This window comes from Amblyraja radiata, chromosome 23, assembly GCF_010909765.2.
Source record: "Amblyraja radiata isolate CabotCenter1 chromosome 23, sAmbRad1.1.pri, whole genome shotgun sequence".
Lineage (NCBI taxonomy): Eukaryota > Metazoa > Chordata > Chondrichthyes > Rajiformes > Rajidae > Amblyraja > Amblyraja radiata.
This window is the reverse complement of record NC_045978.1, coordinates 21139927-21158342: the sequence shown is the minus strand read 5'-3', so window position 1 is coordinate 21158342 and position 18416 is coordinate 21139927. Positions and strand designations below refer to the sequence as shown.

Genomic DNA, 18416 nt, shown 5'->3' with positions numbered 1-18416 from the left:
TTTTATAAACCATTATCTGCAGTTCCTTGTTTCTACAAAGGAGAAGTTGTTCAGAGTGAGGATGAACTCCGCCAGGCCAAGGAGAGTGTTCCTTGATTCAACTAATTGATTGAGATTGATTCAAGGAAGAATCAGAATGCCCTGAGACATTCCGGGAAGAACCACTTCCATTTGGCTATTCGTACAATTGAACTATTGTTACATTACCAAAGGTGATCGGAGGGAAATTTACACAATGAAACGGAGTGTGGGGCCCTGAGGAAAACAGGTTTTTTGAAGGTGAAGGAAGACATATTTTAAAATATGTATTTTATTAAGGAATTCTGTGTTGAGTTACCAGTTTACTCTACTGCTGTTAAATAACTGGAAGATGTGGAGATGTTAACTCAGAACATACCAGAAATGTCTCAGCACAATCACATAACTGTCAGAGTTAACAGTAAAAGCTAAGTGCCAAATCCTGTTCTTTGTTTGCTCACAGTATTTTATTGAGGATTATGTAGTGGTGCAGAAACATTCTTTGAGGTAATTTTTATCTAGCCTGTTTAGGTTTAAAATCCCAACTGACATTAATTACCCCGAGTCTAATTCAATTTCTGTGAATCTAGAACAAAAAGTAAACAGCTGAAGGAACTGAGTGGTTCAGGCAGCATCTGTGATGTGTTGAGACACATCTTCAGTCTGACCAGTCTCATCAGTTTGAAGAAAACATTATCTGTCTTTTTCCCTCCTGAGCTCCTCCAGCAGTTTGCTTTTTATTCAAGAGTCCAGCACCTGCAGTCCCCTGTGGCTCCATTCTGAGAATTTAATATAACAGGAAGGATATTAATTATCCACTCCTCTGTGAACCAGAAATATGTACTTCTCCTGTCTCAGACTGATAGGGTTGCTTCCTTCAGTGGCCAGGCATCGACCTTACCAGACTAGAACCCTGTGATAGTCTTTTCATTTTACATTCCAAACTAATGCACACTCTTTAACAAAGCCCAGTCACCCCCATAACCATGACTAATTCTCTGTCCTTTCAGAACATGTAATGTTTGTCCTCTCACTGTCCAAGCTAGATGTTTTCCTGACTGATTAATATGTAGTATCATTCCTTCTGGAATCATATATTTTTATTTATCCAAAATAAAGGGATGAAAGTATCATTGGGACAGAAAAGATTAATAGGTGATGTTTTGTTCTGAGAATGATTTTGCATTTGGCCATGAAGCTAATGAACCTGGAGACACAAGGAACTGCAATGCTGGAATTTTGAGCAAACACAAAGTGCTGGAGTAACTCAGCAGGTCAGGCTGCATGTGGAATGGATAAGCAACATTTCAGGTCAGGGCCCTTCTTCAGACTGATTGAACCTTAAGGGCCTAACATTACATTTTCAAAACCTTTCTCTTGGCATTTCAAAGTGGCGCTGAGGGATGGGATCCTGCTCTCCCTGACATAGGTGGGAATGTGTTTAAAATGACAACGAGTTTCATCACTGTGCGACATAGAGAGTTCTGGAAATCTATAATATATAGGAAGCCTATTTCACAGTAAATACGCTGAAAATTGAGGAAATACTAACTATATGAATCAATGGTGACAGAAATGTTTGAATTCTTCAGGCACGAGTCTGTGGCAGTCTGCCCTGTTTGTTCAGGTGGAAGTCACGGTTACCCAAGTCCCTGGATCATTCGAGGCAGTAATGTTGGCTGACATATGCCATGCTTCTTAGTTTGCAGCATACAAATACAGAAGAGACAACAGGGAAAGAGATATTCCTTTCTTTACTCTTACTCTTTAATCTAAGGACCTTCTACAGGGGCACCATCGAGAGTATATTGACCTATGGCATCACTTCCTGGTTTTGGAGCTGCAAGGCTTATGAGCAAAAGCCAGTAGGATCATTGGTGCCCCACTCCCTTTCCTGTTGGAGATCTATCAGAAGCGGAGCATCAGCAGAGCCATCTCCATTATTAAGGACCCCTATCATCCATCACGCCACATCTTCTCCATTCTGTCATCTGAGAAGAGGTACAGGAGCATCAGCTGCAAAACCAGCAGGATGCTACACAGCTTCTTTCCATAGGCAATAAGGCTGGTTAACGGACTGTGTCCCCTCCCCATATATCATACACCCACACATCTAACCTCGCCCATACTTTGACAGCTAGGCACCTGTCAAAGCAAAGCCACTGTTCGGTCTGAATGTCTGTTTTTATTTCAACTATTAGGCCTATTTTAGATATGGTAATTTTAATTTTTAAAGCTATATGTATTTATTCTGTTTTTATTAACTGCACTGACGGGAACTGATTGAGAAACAATTTTTTTGGTTTCATCTGTGTATGTAAGTACTCAGTTAAAATGACATTAAAGTAAATACTGAATACAACCAATAGGCATTGGGATATGTGGATTTGCCAGAAATCCAGACTTCCTAGAGATGTAGTGTGATGGCATGTAAATGCAATTCACATCCTCTTCAGCAAAGGCAGAAAGTCAGATTTTATCTGTGCGCCAACAAAAGAAAACCTCTCGGTCATTTCAATTCATGAGAATCTCATGTTACACGTGTCCACAGTGCCCACCATACTTCTGTCACCAGATGGAGATTTGGCCATGGATAAGGGGTAACTCTTCTATACTTGGCAGCGTACTGTACTCCAGGTTTCCCGTGGTGCAGGAGAGTAGAATTAAACTCTTTAGTGCAAAGTGTCACTTTGAATCTTCAAATTAAGTTCCATTCTCTTGGCTGTTCATGGATGCTGTGTATCACTCTCACATGAGGAGCCAGACTTACCTGCTATGCCTCAGCAAGGTAAAGAGGAACAGAAGTAATTAGGTGGCAGTGAGCAACAAATCAAGGCCCTATCTGGACATGTAGTCAATGCCGTGTCTTTTAGCCCTGAGGTGTACTTGACAAACCAATCCACTAACTCATGGTACAGCCTTAACACAGCAAGTCCTTACAATCGTTTAACGAGGCAAGAGGTACAAACGTTTGAAATTGTATTCCTCCAGATTCAGGGTTACTTTCTTCCCAGCTGTTATCAGGCAATTGAACCATCCTCTCACCAGTTGGAGAGCGATCCAGACCTCCCACCTACCTCATTGGACCACCTATGAACTATCTTTAATCAGAGTTTATCGGACTGTACCTTGCAATAAATGTTACACTCTTTATCCTGTATCTGTGCACCGTAGACGGTTTGATTGCAATCATGCATAGTCTTTTCATTTACCGGATAGATCGCAACAAAGGCTTTTCACTGTCCCTTGGAACACGTGACAATAATTAACTAAACTAAACTACCTTAGTACATGTGACAATAATACACCTAAACCTACAAGGAACTGCAGATGCTGGAAAAATCGAAGGTAGATAAAAATGCAGGAGAAACTCAGCGGGTGAGGCAGCATCTATGGTGCGAAGGAATAGGTGACGTTTCGGGTTGAAACCCTTCTTATAGGCTAATATATCCTTGTTTCATGACATTGTAACCCTCCAGTGAAGGTGTACTGAAATAATATCTTCTTCCAAGAGAAACTTGCCCAGACCTGCGTATGTTGTTCATGATATAGATAAGACTTTGCTTTGTTGCTGTCAATTTTTTAAATGATCTTTTGGTAGGGACTTCTTTGTTTCACGTACCAGTCTATTACCATGAAGAAAGCATTCATCCTTAGTTCTCAGCTGCAAAGACTGGTTCCATTAACAACTCTCCTGTATATTGGTTTTCGTTTATTATACCGAGCTGCAGTGAAAAACTTTGTTTTACAATCTTGGTCATATGAAGAGGGTTAAGAGAAAAGAAATGAAGATCATTTCTGAATTTAATTTTCCTACTCTGATTCACAAAGGACTCCCATGAAGTGCTTTGCGAATAATAGCACAAAATAAATGTAAACATTTGAGTAACAATAAAAGAGATCTGGATGCAATTACAGATCACCCATTGAACGCTTCATGTCAACATAAAACTGTTATGAACAAAGATAATCAAATACTTCAGGATGTGGGTCTCAGTAACTGAGCTAAAGTCCAAATAAGTAATTCTATCATACGATGACACATATTAAAAAAATGTGTACTTTTGTGCATCCTACTTTCATTATTGATTATTTGAAGAAGCTTCAGAGAAAAGAAATGTGGTTCCTTTCTGAATGTATTTTTTCTGTTCTGATTCACAAAGCTACCATGCGAGCTCCATTTACTTTGATTGGAAAGAAAACAGTGAGTGGTTCTTGGACCTTAGAAACCTCAACAAAGTTGTTTAGTTTTGGCAATGAACACACAATTAAAGATACAAAGCACCAGACCCCCATCATTGCCTCCAACTTCATGCTGCCTCAGGAAAGCAGCTAACATAACCAAGGTACACAAAAAAGCTGGAGAAACTCAGCGGGTGCAGCAGCATCTATGGAGCGAAGGAAATAGGCAACGTTTCGGGCCGAAACCCTTCTTCAGACATAATCAAGGATTCCTCATACACTGCTTATTGCTTCTTCTTCCTGGTGCCATCAGGCAGAAGATTCAAAAGCTTGAAAGCATGTATCACAGACTCAGGAACAGCTTCTTTTCCTCTGCAGTCAGACTTCTAAATGATCCTCCCCTAAGCTAGGTGTAGTCACAATCTTCCAACCTACCTCACTACAGATACTGGACTATTTTTTCAGTCATTGTATTGCTAAAATGCTGCAAAACTATATTTGGCACCTTTTCTCTTTGCGCTGCCTGTTATACTTGTATTTGGTGTGATTGTATTCATGTATAGTAATATCTGATTTAATTGGATATCAGGCAAACAAAAGCTGTTCATTGTAACTCGGTACATGTGACAATAACAAATCAATACCCTTTACCAATATATAATTAACACAGATTGCAAGTCTACAATGGAGAACTGGTAAAATAAGAGTTGTGAAGGCAGAATGTTTAAAAAAAAAAGTTCTGCTATATTGGAAGTTTTCCTTGCCAAGCACACCTTCTCTCCAAAAGCAGTTCAGATTAAATCAGAAAGGTAGGTTAGACATCCATTAATAGAAATTAAAATAGGTTAAAAATACTAAAAGAGGTCACTTGGACCGTTCTTCTTATGTTGAATATTTATTATAACATTGCAAAACTCCCTCAGTTCCGACCCTTTCCCCCAAGCTCCCGCACCGCCACCTTCTCCTCGCAGTGTGTCTCCGGTTCCTGCGCCCGCCGTAGTGCGCACATGGGCTGGTCGTATCGTACGTCCCCATGTCCGTTTCATGCCTCCGGTTCTTTGGGCGGGGGTCCTGTGGCGGTTCCTGGGGAGTAGGCTACAACCTGGTTCATCCCCCTCGGCACTTGATGGACTGGTCGGGGGGAGGCTCCCAGCTACGGAGATAAGAGCAGGGATTTTTGGCGCGAGACCAGTCTTCAGTCTCTCACTGAAGCAGAGAGTAGTGTGCTGTGCTCATTAAAGCCTTTACAGAATTTGCCTGGCTCCTCGCCTTCATTCCGGGCTCTCTCACGCACCCGCAACACATGTAGCATACAACACAAGCATTAGACCTTGGAGGCACAAGGAATTGCAGATGCTGGAATCTGGCATAGAACACCAGAAGTACTGGAGTAAATCTGCAGGTCATGGAGTACCTCTGGAGGATATGGATAGATGATGTTTCAGATTGGGACTTCTCGCATTTGATTTTATACAACTCAAGCTAAACATCAAATTAAAATACAATAAACTTGCAGGTGAGGCAACACTTGAGGAGAGAAACAGAATAAATATACGATGGGAAGATTCAGCAACAAATCTCCATTGCCCTAATACTTTGTAGTTTTCCTACTCCAGACCTATTAACTATTTCCAGCATTTTCTGTTACCTTTGGATTTCCAGCATTAATTAGTTTCATCTGCAGAAATTGAAATAACAGAAAATATTTTCAATCATATTTTCAATCCGCCAGGGAGGAATAGAATGTTTAATCAGGGAATTAAATATCTTTTTTTGATAACGTTCAAATCTTGGCCATGATCTAGAGTATAAGTTTTCGAATTGCATTCCAAAGAAAATGCAGAGAGATTCAACACAGGCAGATTGCAGTAGAAATGTTGGCCGTTCTTCCTTTCTTTAGCCAGATTAATACTGAGGCCATCTGCAGTTCATTTATTAATGTCATCTGAAGTCAGTCAACTTAGCATGGACCTTCCCGAGCTAAAATGCGTCTGTGTCACTTAGAGAATATTTCAGTCAGGATCAAACATGCACAATAGGATATCATGAAGAAGAAGATTGCCTGAACTATATTTCCCTGCCTGATATCCATATATCTTGATCCTCCTCTGGTCCAAAAAGCAGTCTAACTCAGCCTTCAATGTATTCAACGATTAGAACACTGAACATAATACAGTACGGCACAGGGAAAGATTCTTCGGCCCACATTGTTTGCGCTGAACATGATGTCAAGCTAAAGTATTCTCCTCCGCCTGCATATGATCCATATCCCTCAATTCCATGCATATTAATTTGTCCATCCACTCTGCACGTAAAGCCACTCTGTGTAAAAACCATGCCCCACACTTTGAACGTTACCCCTCCACAGTTGTGAAACAACCATGGTGGTGCAAATTACATAGGAGTTTGGTGCTGAGGTAAGTTGTGGTTAGAGATGTGCAGGGTTGTTCAAGAGCCTGATGGTTGATGGAATAAAAACTGTTCTTGAACCTGGAGGTAACTCCTCTCATGCCTGTGTATATTCTTATCTACCCTTTTTAATTTGGAAGAGGGCAAACACTATTTCTACAGCTATCTCCTTCAAAATTATTTTTATGTGGGTCCTGCCATTTATTGTGTTTCCATGTCATTAATTTCTCCAACGTTAATTGATTATGAATGCAAATTTCTTTCAGCTCTGTTTACTCTAGAGGCACAAGAAACTGAATCTGCAGCAAATCTAAGCTGCTGGAGTAACTTAACAGTTCAAGTAGCATCTGTAAAGGTAATGAATGTCCAATGCAGGGTCTTAACACAAAATATTGACCATCCCTTTCCCACCACAGTTGCTGCCTGACCTGCTGAGTTCATTCAGCGGCTCATTCTTTGGTTTGTTTACTCTAAATCAGATGTTTTCCATCACTTCAATGAGGTTTTCTATGTCTTCGTCTATGATGCATATAGGACGCTTCACAGACCCAAAATATGGTTCATGTATCAATATCACTAATTGCAATGTGAATCATAATTAAATACCAAATGAAACCATACAGCAATCATGCCACAGACCGCACCTTCATCTTATTAGCAGAGTAAAATATTTTATGGTACATGACAAAACACAGAATATTCTCCGAAGTATGAGATACTGAATGGTAATTGTCTAGCAATTCAATAAATAATCTTCATGCAAAATAATAACATGTCAATGTATTTTGTCAAAACTGCAAGTATTATCTGTTTCTTAGTTCGCATGGCATACTTCAGTCTATTATTACGACACTTACATATTTTCAGACAGTGCCTGGAGACACAAGCAGGAACTGCATCTGCTGGAATCTTTATTTATTTATTTATTTATTTTTATTTATTAGAAGTACAGTAAGTTATAGTAGTACAAGCCACATATATCTTATTACATTTATTGTACCCCTTCATTTTTTAAGCTTTAAGGAAAGATAGAAATAAAGAAAGTAAAGAGAGAGAGAGAGAGAGAGAGAGAGATAGAGTCGTGTTAGTGTGAAAGAGTGATCAAAAAGAAAAACCCATTAAACAAAGAATTAGAGAAGAAAGTTAAGAAATAGGCCATAGAAAAGAAAGAAAGAAAAAGAAACACAAGCTCTATTATAAAAACCGCACAAAAAGGGATATACCAACTTCATATTTTTCATCCCCCCTTACCAGAACTTGACACCATTTCTTTTTTAAAGTATTGTTGCACCTTATACTTGTAGTAAGTCGATAAATGCAGACCACGTCTTTTGGAAGTTTCTGCTGGAATCTTGACTTACCAGGTACACACAAAGTACCGGAGGAACTCAGCAGGTCAGGAACCATCTCTGGAGGACCGGATAGTCGATATTTAGGGTCGGGACCCTTCTTCAGACGGATTGAATAAAGGTCCTGGTCTGAAACGTCATCTAACCATGCTCTCCAGGGATGCTGCCTGACCTGCTGAGTTACACCAACACATTGTGTTTCAAACTTCAACTATTATGCTCAGGGATTGTATTAATAAGACAGTGCTAAATTAGATATAAAGTAGTAGTGGTTACTGCTTATCTAAAATGCAACAAAAGTAATACAGGCCCTAACTTCCATGTGTTCCACACATGGAGAGTAGATTGCTACTTCATAATCATAAACCCTGATCCCCTCATTTCATGTCCATTAATCTTTGGAACATATTTCTGTTAATTTGAATGTTCTGCATCATTCACTAAGTTGCCAGACTCCAGACACTCCTTCCACAGTATTCAATTTTCTTCAGAAACTGCCTGATGCTCTGAAATCCAGAGTTATTACATGCAGCAGTTCATAGATTACATTTGTATGTGGATACCACACTCCAAAAACGTACAGGTTGGTAGGTTAATTGACTTTGGTAAAAAAATTGGAAATTGTCCATAGAATGCAGAAAAGTGCTTGTGTACGTTAGAGATACAGCACGGAAACAGGCTCAGTCAGTCCACGCCGAACAGCGATTGCTGTTCGGCGTGGAATCGGTGGGCCGAAGAGCCTGTTTCCACGCTGTATCTCTAAAGTCTAAAGTGACCTTCAACCAGTTAAGAGAGTAAAAATAACCAGATTGGAAAATTATAAGATGGCTACACAGGTCAGTACTACCCTCTCAGCTTTCCACAACTGATTAAAAAGACAAAGTGTAAAGTATCCAACTTTGCCCAAGATAAAAGTTCAATGGGCAAGCGAGTGGCAAAGGAAAAATAAATAAATCATAAAACATAGAACAGGACAGCACATGAACAGGTGAACTAAATGAGCCCACTGTGTGGATGGATTCTGGTATCCCAAAGTTCATCCATGAGCCAACTGAACCTTGAACCTTGAATTGACCTGATGAATTACTTTTACACTTCACTACAATATGTAAGATTTTACTGAGCATAACTAAATGTTCATATTTGTCCACATAACGATAATGATTACATATCAAAAGTATATGACTGAATATAATAATATATATTAGAATAAAATTCTAATATTATGTTCTCTATATGAGAATATTCAGATGTTCTATATAATATAGATACTCAGATTTTGGACATTTTGAGGTGAATAAAGCTGTAAATTTGCAAGGCCTTTATTTCTATTAAAATACATGGTTATTCTTGCTGCAGGTGCACAGGTAATGACCGATTTTGTTTTGCCCACTCTAGTTCTCCAACATCTAAGATGGCTAGGACCGTGTACTGCTATTGGATTCTCCAATGCATCTGCTGCATCCTTGTATACTCACACCTTGTTATTGAAGAAAGAAAACCCGAAATTCCACAAAACAAGAACATTTCGGATCTTCATCAATCCAAGTACACCGGCATCTCCATAGTGGGTCAGTTACAATTTATTGGTTATTTGGCCAGCAAATAAAATATTATTCTATTAACTGTGTCAGTGTTATTCAGAGGGTAAAGCAATTAATGGAGTGTATTGAAAATCACTTTTTGGTGTGAGTGAGTAATTCATTTAAAGTCACCGTACTCTGTGATTGAAAAGATGCATGTTTAATTCTGATGACATTAGGTTTCCAGGAAATGTTACCCCAAAGGACACAAAGTACTGGAGTAACTCAACAGGTCAGGCAGCATCTCTGGAGAACATGGATAGGTGACGTTTCGGGTTGAGACTCTTCTTCAGACTATAACCAGTTATTAACTGCTAAGGTTACACAAAACTTGGCTTTAAATGATAATTCCAAATTGCCACATTTTTAGTGATTTTTCCAGCTGTTTCACAAACGTCACGGAGTTTATTAACCAAATATATTCTTCTACTTGTCCCTCTAGGTGCGGTCGTGAGTTTGGAAAATTATGTTGGCATAGCCTTGATGGATTGCTTGAGCACATTTGCAGATGGAGTGTTGGTGATGGAGTGAATGGCCAACCTAGTGGATGGTGTGAAATTTAAGGAGGCTGCTTTATCCTGGATGATGTCAAGCTTTATAGAAGCCTCACATCCAGGGAAGTGGAGATTATTTTGTGTCTTGTAGATGGTGGACTGTGTTTTAGGCAATCAAGTCACTTGCCCCAGCAGTTACCACTCACACACTGCACACATTTACTCTCACAATGGCTGCTCAAAAAAAACAAAAAACTTTGAACAGACTCTTTCCTGTAGGAAAATAACCTCTGCCTATTCAATCTCTCTCCATAACTAAAGTCCTCCAATCCAAGCAACATTCTGGTGAATCACCCATGTTGTTATTGCTATTTAATTAAACATTTTGCTGTTATCCCCAAGACCGAAATAAATTGTAGTCCATCACACAGGCTCTCCGCCATTGACTCCATCTCCATTTCTCTTTGCCTTGGAAAAGCAGCCAACATAATCAAAGATCTGCCCCACCATGGTCATTCCTTATTCTTCCACTCTGGCAGAAGGTTTTGCTGTTATCCCCAAGACTGAAAGAAATTGTAGTCCATCACACACACTCTCCACCATTGACTCCATCTACACTTCTCTTTGCCTTGAATCTGCCACACCATGGACATTCCTTATTCTTCCACTCTGGCAGAAGGTACAGAAGCTTTAAAGTGCGCACCACCAGACTCAGGAGCAACGTCTTCCCCTCCGTTATCAGACTTCTGAATGGTCCTTTCATAAGCTAGAGTACTATTTCCTAAGCTAGAGTACGTTGGACTCATCTCCGGAACTGATGCGCCACATTGCTGAGAACTACATTCTGCACTCTCTATCTTACCCTTTGCTCTATCCATTGTACTCGAGTTTGGCTCGATTCTATTTATACCATTATCAGATCTAATTGGATAGCATACAAACATTGCTTTGCATTGTACTTTGACATGCATGACAATAACAAACTTAAAACGTATCAGGGGACTTAACCAGACAACCTCAGAACCAACTACAGGATTGCTTCCAAAGTGCACAGACTGGACTACAACTAACAGTTAGCATTTCCTCTAGCATTTAACTATTGAGATGTCTATTCAATATGGGAGCGATAAAACTTTGAAGGAGTAAAGACCTGACCACAGCACAAGGGAGAAAAGCAAAGCATAAAAATGCAATGTATGGTACTTACTATCATGATTGACAAAGGATTTTATTAATGCAATCCCTGGCTGCAATCAAAATATAGCAATTCTTAATAATTGGCCATTGGAAGCTAAAATAAATTTTAAGGACATTGCGGTTTTTATAGATTTGGTTAAGTCTTTTGATTCTGTCAGATAATTGTTATTTATTTGGGTCCTGGATAGATTTGGTGTGTGAAGATATTTCATTGATATTGTTTTAGATATTTACACAGACTCTTCTACAGCTATTGAGAGAAAGAAGGGAAGGAACGCTCCTATTCATATTAGGAGATGGGTGAAACAGGGCAATCTACTCTCCCCTTAATGAATGGGCATTTTATTATATTTAATGAAAAGGGTTGGAAATGGTTTTAACTTGATTGACTGGGATATGTAATGAAACAGAAAGATTGTACCTGCAACTATTATTGTGAATTATGAATGAGATACTGTCCAGCAATATTGCTGAAATATATGCAAGAGAGTTTCTCACCCAACTAGGAAAAGGTATTCAGTTGGTCATGCAGCATCTAAGGTTGGGACCTTTTTTCACACTGAAGAAAGGTCCCGACCCAAAACATTGCCTGTTCATTACTGCCTGACCCCCCGAGTTCCCCCAGCACTTTATGTTTTGCCCAAGATTCCAGCATCTGCAGTTTCTTGGATCTCTAGGAAAAGATATTGTGGGAAGTGATGTTGAGGAGAGAAGTTGATCTAATGGATGAAACATCAGTATAAGTACAGTGTTCAAAAGGGAACTGCAGATGCTGGAATATCGAAGGTACACAAAATTGCTGGGGAAACTCAGCGGGTGCAGCAGCATCTATGGAGCGAAGGAAATAGGCGACGTTTCGGGCCGAAACCCTTCTTCAGACAGTACAAGTACAGTGTTTAGTTGATATATATTAATAATGGAGAAAGGCAAGGAGTTATCTATTTTTGGAAGAGAGTAACCTTTTATTGAATGAGAAGGAATATATCCAATGTAAAATGGAATTAAAGTTTGACAGTGCAGACTGTTACAGAACAAAGGATAACCTTTAGGGAAGTGATGCTTCCAGTGGCGCTAGGTTTATTCTAATGAGAAGAAAGCAACACCCAGGCTCCTTCAATGAGAAAAGAGATGGAGAAAATAATGAACAAAAATAAAAGAGTATGCATGCCATACACTTTTCAAATAAGAGCTAGGCTAGCTACAATAAAATATATAAAATGATATAAAATAAAGTATATAAAATTATGAGAGGCACAGATAGGGTAGACATTCTAAACCATTTTCCTGGGTTGGAGATTTCAAAGATTAGAGGGTATAACTTTAAGGTGGAAGGGGCAAAGTTTAAAGGAGATATGCTTTTTAGACAGAAATTGCTGGGTGCCTGGAATGTGATGCCAGGGAAGGTGGTGGAGGCAGATACAAGAGTGGCTGTAAGAGGTTTTTGGATAAGCACATAGGCTGGAAATGGAGGGATATGGATCATGTGCAGGCAGATAAGATTAGTTTAACTTGGCAGTATGTTGGGCACGGACATTATGGACTAAAAGGCCTGTTCCTATGTTCAACGCTATTCTATATTCAATGTGAAGTAAATGAGACTGGGAAAGAGAGAAAATAAGAAAATAGTTCATGTAAGGCCCCAAAAATCTTATAATAACATTCAACTAGCCAATGAGTACAATGCCTGGACCTAGTAGGGTCAAAGATTACTGATAAGAGCGGCAGGGAAAGCCTTGGATTATTAATGAATACTTTGTATCAATTTCTACTTAGAATGAGTAAATTGACAGGCAAAGATCTTTGTTGACAGGGTAGAAACAGAGAAGTGAGAGATACTGGATGATGTGAAAATTGATAGATGGGATGGACAAGAATGACTGGTTATACTGAGAATGGATATTACCAAGTCTAGTTAATTGCATCCCAGGTTCCTAAGATAAGTGATCAGCCATGATCATATTGAATGGCGGTGCAGGCTCGAACGGCCGAATGGCCTACTCCTGCACCTATTTTCTATGTTTCTAAGTGTGAATGATGGCAGCAGATGGCTTGCCGGGGGAATTTGAAAATCGCAAATCGTTGCCTCCTTGATTGAGAACGGAAGTAAAGATATTCCAGGTAATATTCTAACACTGCTATTCTCTTATGTTACAGCTTAGGCCTGGGAGGGATGCCCTCTCCCCATAGGCCTTAGACAATGCAGCATCGAGAGCTGAACGATTCACTTCTCTTCAACATGCAGTATATTTAACTACAAAGTTAGATCAGTTGTGGCTTCAGTGGCAACGAGCAGCACTTGTAAATTTAAGTAGATAGCAGCACTAAGGCAAAACGATCATTTACTTTTGCAATATGTCATTATGTCTCTAAAGTTTTGTTCAAGTTGTATCATCACATTTTACAACATTTTTCAAAATTGCACTCAATACTCCAACCGACTTTTGTTCCTTACAGAATTGCCAAGTAACAGGAAAATGAACTTCAGAAGAGAGAATGGCAGGAAATTCCCCATTCAACAGAAAAGAGTGAGTAAAATCAATCAGCCACTGAGGGCTGACTCCTCCTGCAATATGAATTTAATATAAATATTTTTGTCCACTGCCCATTCTATTACTGCACCATACCTCCAGGAAGGTTGTTGGTCCTATTTTTGGTCTGGCTATTTAGTTTGACCTACAATAGAAGAATTAGCATTAACCTTACGGTCCTGAACAAAGCAGACTAAATACTAGCCAGGATCCCTGCATCCAATTATCTACTTATCTCTGCTGGAATGCATTTGTGTGAATTGAGGCTAGAAATGGACTATCCTTAATCTTCTTCTTTGGTAGTCCCTCAGGATCAAGGGCGACTAGTTTCCTCTCCAGAGGTCCCTCTTAAATCTCTCCCCTCTCACCTAAAGCCTGTCCTCTAGTTTAGAATCCTCCACCCTGCGAAAAAGACTGAGCGTTCATTTTAACCATGCCCCTCCAGATCTCAATGTCACCCTTCTGCCTCCTACACACCAAAGAAAAAAAGGCCCAACTTATCCAACCTCTCTCTATAACTCAAGCCCAATTTCTTGGGAATCATTTCTGCACCCTATCTAACTTTCATTGTAGCTGAACACATTGTTCTTGCAACAGCCCTTTGATGCTAGCCACAATCATTCACCACATCCCCATGCAATAAGTGTGCGGTTAAGTGACCAGCTGAACTGCTACATCTCCAGAGAATTGTTGCCGTTCCCAGTGATAGAAATCAAAAGTGTTAAATGCTTCTAAGCTCATTCTAGGGATCCTTCAATTTGGACAATCTCTTTAAAGGGATCCAATGCCAACACGGTACAGGCGACGTATGTGTTTAGTTTAGAGATACAGCGCAGAAACAGGCGCTTCAGCCCAGCAGTCTGCGCCAACCAGCAATCCCTGCACATTAACACCACCCTACACACACACACACACACGGGACAACTTTACAATTTACCAAGCCAATTAACCTACAAACCTGTACGTCTTTGGAGTGTGGGAGGAAACCGGACCTCCCAGAGAAAACCCATGCAGGTCACAGGGAGAACGTACAAACTCCGTACAGACAACACCCCTAGTCAGGATCAAACCCGGGCTTCTGGCGCTGTAAGGCAGTAACTCGACCGCTGGGCCACCATGTCGCCCAATTATGTTATGACCATTCTCACAGAATTTGTGTGATAGAAGTAAAATATGAACAATATTTATTCAACCTGCATTTCTTGATGTGCAGATTATGCAGTTCTGTGCAGATAATATCTCGCCTCTCCCACCCAATGTAACATTGACCAGAGGTAAACAGATGTCTCCCACAAATGTCAGCCAGTTGCTAAGGAGTTACTTACAAAGTTGAGATTAATGCAGCAGAAAGAGTCAAAGCACATTTCAATAATAATGGTTAAAACAATGCCACATAGTATAATACAAGCGAATGAATAAAAATAAAAATATGAATGGGATACTGTACAAATGCAATCCTCTTGACGTCTCCTTGTTTATTCTTGCTATCAACTTGCCTCCAAACATTGGAGATAAAGTTATGCATGGGGTTCTTTCTAGTCATATTATCTATGTATTGAAATCAATACAGGTGATTATTTAGTTTAGTTTAGAGATATAGCATGGAAATAGGCCCTTCGGCTTCATGTCCACGCCGACCACCGATCATCTAGTTAATCAATCACAAAGTTATCCATTTTCTCATCCACTCCATATACATCAGGGACAATTTAACAAGAGGCCAAATAACCTACACGTCTTTTGGCTGTGGGAGAAAACCCGAGTACCTGGAGGAAACACACAAATGGTCACAGGGAGAATGTTCAAACATCGCAGACACACCTGAGGTCAGGATCGATCCTGGGTCTCTGATGCTATGAGGCAGCAGCTTTACCAGGTGTGCCACTGTGCCGCCCTTGTGTCACTGTGTTGTAGAACTCTTTCCATCATTCAATCTCCCTTCCCCTTACTGTCAATTAAAAGCAAAGCTTGATGCTATATTATGTCAAGTCAAGTCAAGTCAAGTTTATTTGTCACATACACATACGAGATGTGCAGTGAAATGAAAGTGGCAATGCTCGCGGACTTTTGTGCAAAAAGACAACCAACCAAACAAACTATAAACACAATCATAAACACACATATACCTTTACATAATAAATAATGGAAGGAAAAAGTTCAGTAGAGTTAGTCCCTGGTGAGATAGGCGTTTACAGTCCGAATGGCCTCTGGGAAGAAACTCCTTCTCAACCTCTCTGTTCTCACTGCATGGCAACGGAGGCGTTTGCCTGACCGTAGCAGCTGGAACAGTCCGTTACAGGGGTGGAAGGGGTCTCTCATGATATTGTTGGCTCTGGAGTTGCACCTCCTGATGTATAGTTCCTGCAGGGGGGCAAGTGAAGTTCCCATAGTGCATTCGGCCGAACGCACTACTCTCTTGCAGAGCCTTCTTGTCCTTGGCAGAGCAATTCCCAAACCAGATGGTAATGTTCCCGGACAAGATGCTTTCCACCGCCGCTGCGTAGAAGCACTGGAGGATCCTCGGAGACACTCTGAATTTCCTCAATTGCCTGAGGTGGTAAAGGCGCTGCCTTGCCTTACTCACGAGTGCTGAGGCGTGTGATGCCCATGTCATATCCTCGGAGATGTGGACTCCCAGATATTTAAAACAGTTCACCCTATCCACAGGATCCCCATTTATCCTCAATGGAGTGTACGTCCTCGGATGGTGTGCCCTCCTAAAGTCCATGATCAGCTCCTTCGTTTTTTTGATGTTCAAGAGGAGGCTGTTATCCTGGCACCAGAGTGCTAGACCAGCCACCTCCTCCCGGTAGGCCTTCTCATCGTTGTCTGAGATCGGTTTACTATTTTTTTCTATCTCATTTTCTACACTTTTTAATGGTGTCCTGAACTTTGGACCTTCATCTCTCAATTGTTTGATTAGGAAAAAATACAGATCAATAACAAATTATATTCTTCTTCTGTAAAGTAACATTTAATACAGTGATTGTACCATAATTTTCTCACCTTTACTTTTCATTTCCTTAAATTCACAACGGGATTACAATGATCCACAAGGTGAAGAAGCTAAGAGCGTACAACGGTCACTGTGTGCAGCTCTGGGGAATGTGCCTACCACCATCTCCACCATGTTGCAATCCCTGCGCCTTCTGCCATTGTCGTTTCTTCAATACTGTCTGCTATTGCCGGAAGCTGAAGTCCAAGTGCATGGACAGAACATAAGTGGTTGACTTTGTGTAATTTACACAAAGATATACAAATGAAAAATATATAATATGCATGCCTTCTCTTTGGTTATTGTTGAATTTAATATGGGTAAGGGTAACAGTGGATTCCAATCGACTAAGAATTATCTACAAACCACCAATAAACTCTTATAGTCTTTCACCATATTTGATGTAAGCTACTTCTGTGGAACTTCTGTCTCACAAAAATGTTTGGCTAAAGAATGAGGAGTGGAGGAATACAGGTGGAGTAGATGTTCATCAGCTTAATATCCAATTAGTTTATTTTATAGCGACTTTCATGAATATGCAATGATTTTTCAAATCAATTTGCTTCACACTTTACCATGAAGACAGTTGCTTTGAAGAAAGAAACACCAACAGGATGATATGGGATTGGAGAGGCCGGTGGGGGAAGGAAGAAGGGAATGGAGTTAGATGGCGATTGAATATTTCTTGTTCAATGTTATTTTAGCAGTTCATATTGATAGAGTGCAAAGAATGAGCTAAAACGGTTTAGCTCATTAAGGTCTGTTTTACCATTTATGAAAAAATGAAATTGGTTAGGACAGAGGAAATCAACAGGAAGATTTCTAGTGTACAATTTGGACATAAAGCATTGTCAAGAAAAACACAAAAAGAAAAACTGGGTATGGTCTGTTCTATTGCACCTCTATCTGCACATGTTAGTTCTGATTAGTCAATGTTTTCTGCTCAAGCACCAAAGAGCAATTGGATCCTAAACTGTGAATTGCTTTCTCGTATGTCTTGCCCATTTTTGTCCTTCTCATGTTAATATTTTCTCTCTAGAGGTGCACCAAACTGTCAAAAGCTTTTTTTAAATACCATTTTAGTAGCTATTTCCAAGAAAACACTATTTTTAACTGACTATGCTTCCTTTGTTTTTTCAGTTTCTTCACTTTTAATGCAAGGTCAATTCCAGTTGAACGATTTGCTCAACACAATCATATAAATAAAAAAATAAAAAATAAAATTAAAAAAAAATAAATAAATAAAATTGTTATATAGTCTTTGACTTGTGTAATCAGACAGATCATCTACAGTGCATTCAGAACGTATACAGACCGCTTCACTTTTTCCACATTTTGTTATGTTACAGCTTTATTCTAAAATGGATTACATTTTTTTCTTTATCATCAATCTACACACAATACCCCACAATAAAAAAGTGAAAACAGGTGTTTTTGCAATTTTTGCAAAGTAATTAAAAAAGAAATAACTGAAATATCACATTTACATAAGTATTCAGACCCTTTACTCAGAACTTTGAGGCACCTTTGGCAGCAATTACAGCCTCAAGTCTTATTGGGTATGACGCTATAAGCTTGGCTCACCTGTATTTGGGTAATTTCTCCCATTCTTCTCTGCAGATCCTCTCAAGCTCGGTCAGGTTGGATGGGGAGCATCGATG

The 18416-nt window shown here is 39.8% G+C and overlaps 1 protein-coding gene across 2 annotated transcripts in view; it reads left to right on the top strand.

The window, feature by feature from the left end:
- The window catches only part of LOC116986315 (agouti-signaling protein-like), a 38202-nt gene extending 21050 nt beyond the window's left edge, over positions 1–17152 (top strand). Inside the window, exons 1-4 of one of the 2 annotated variants that reach the window (XM_033041730.1) lie at positions 6860–6964; positions 9357–9529; positions 13687–13757; positions 16794–17152. In XM_033041730.1, coding sequence (XP_032897621.1) covers positions 9373–9529; positions 13687–13757; positions 16794–16982 — 417 coding nt within the window. In that variant the 5' untranslated portion in view covers positions 6860–6964; positions 9357–9372 and the 3' untranslated portion in view covers positions 16983–17152. Of the gene's footprint in view, positions 1–6859; positions 6965–9356; positions 9530–13686; positions 13758–16793 lie in introns of those variants that run through there. The other variant, XM_033041729.1, reaches the window with a different exon arrangement.
- Positions 17153–18416: the final 1264 nt, after the last annotated feature.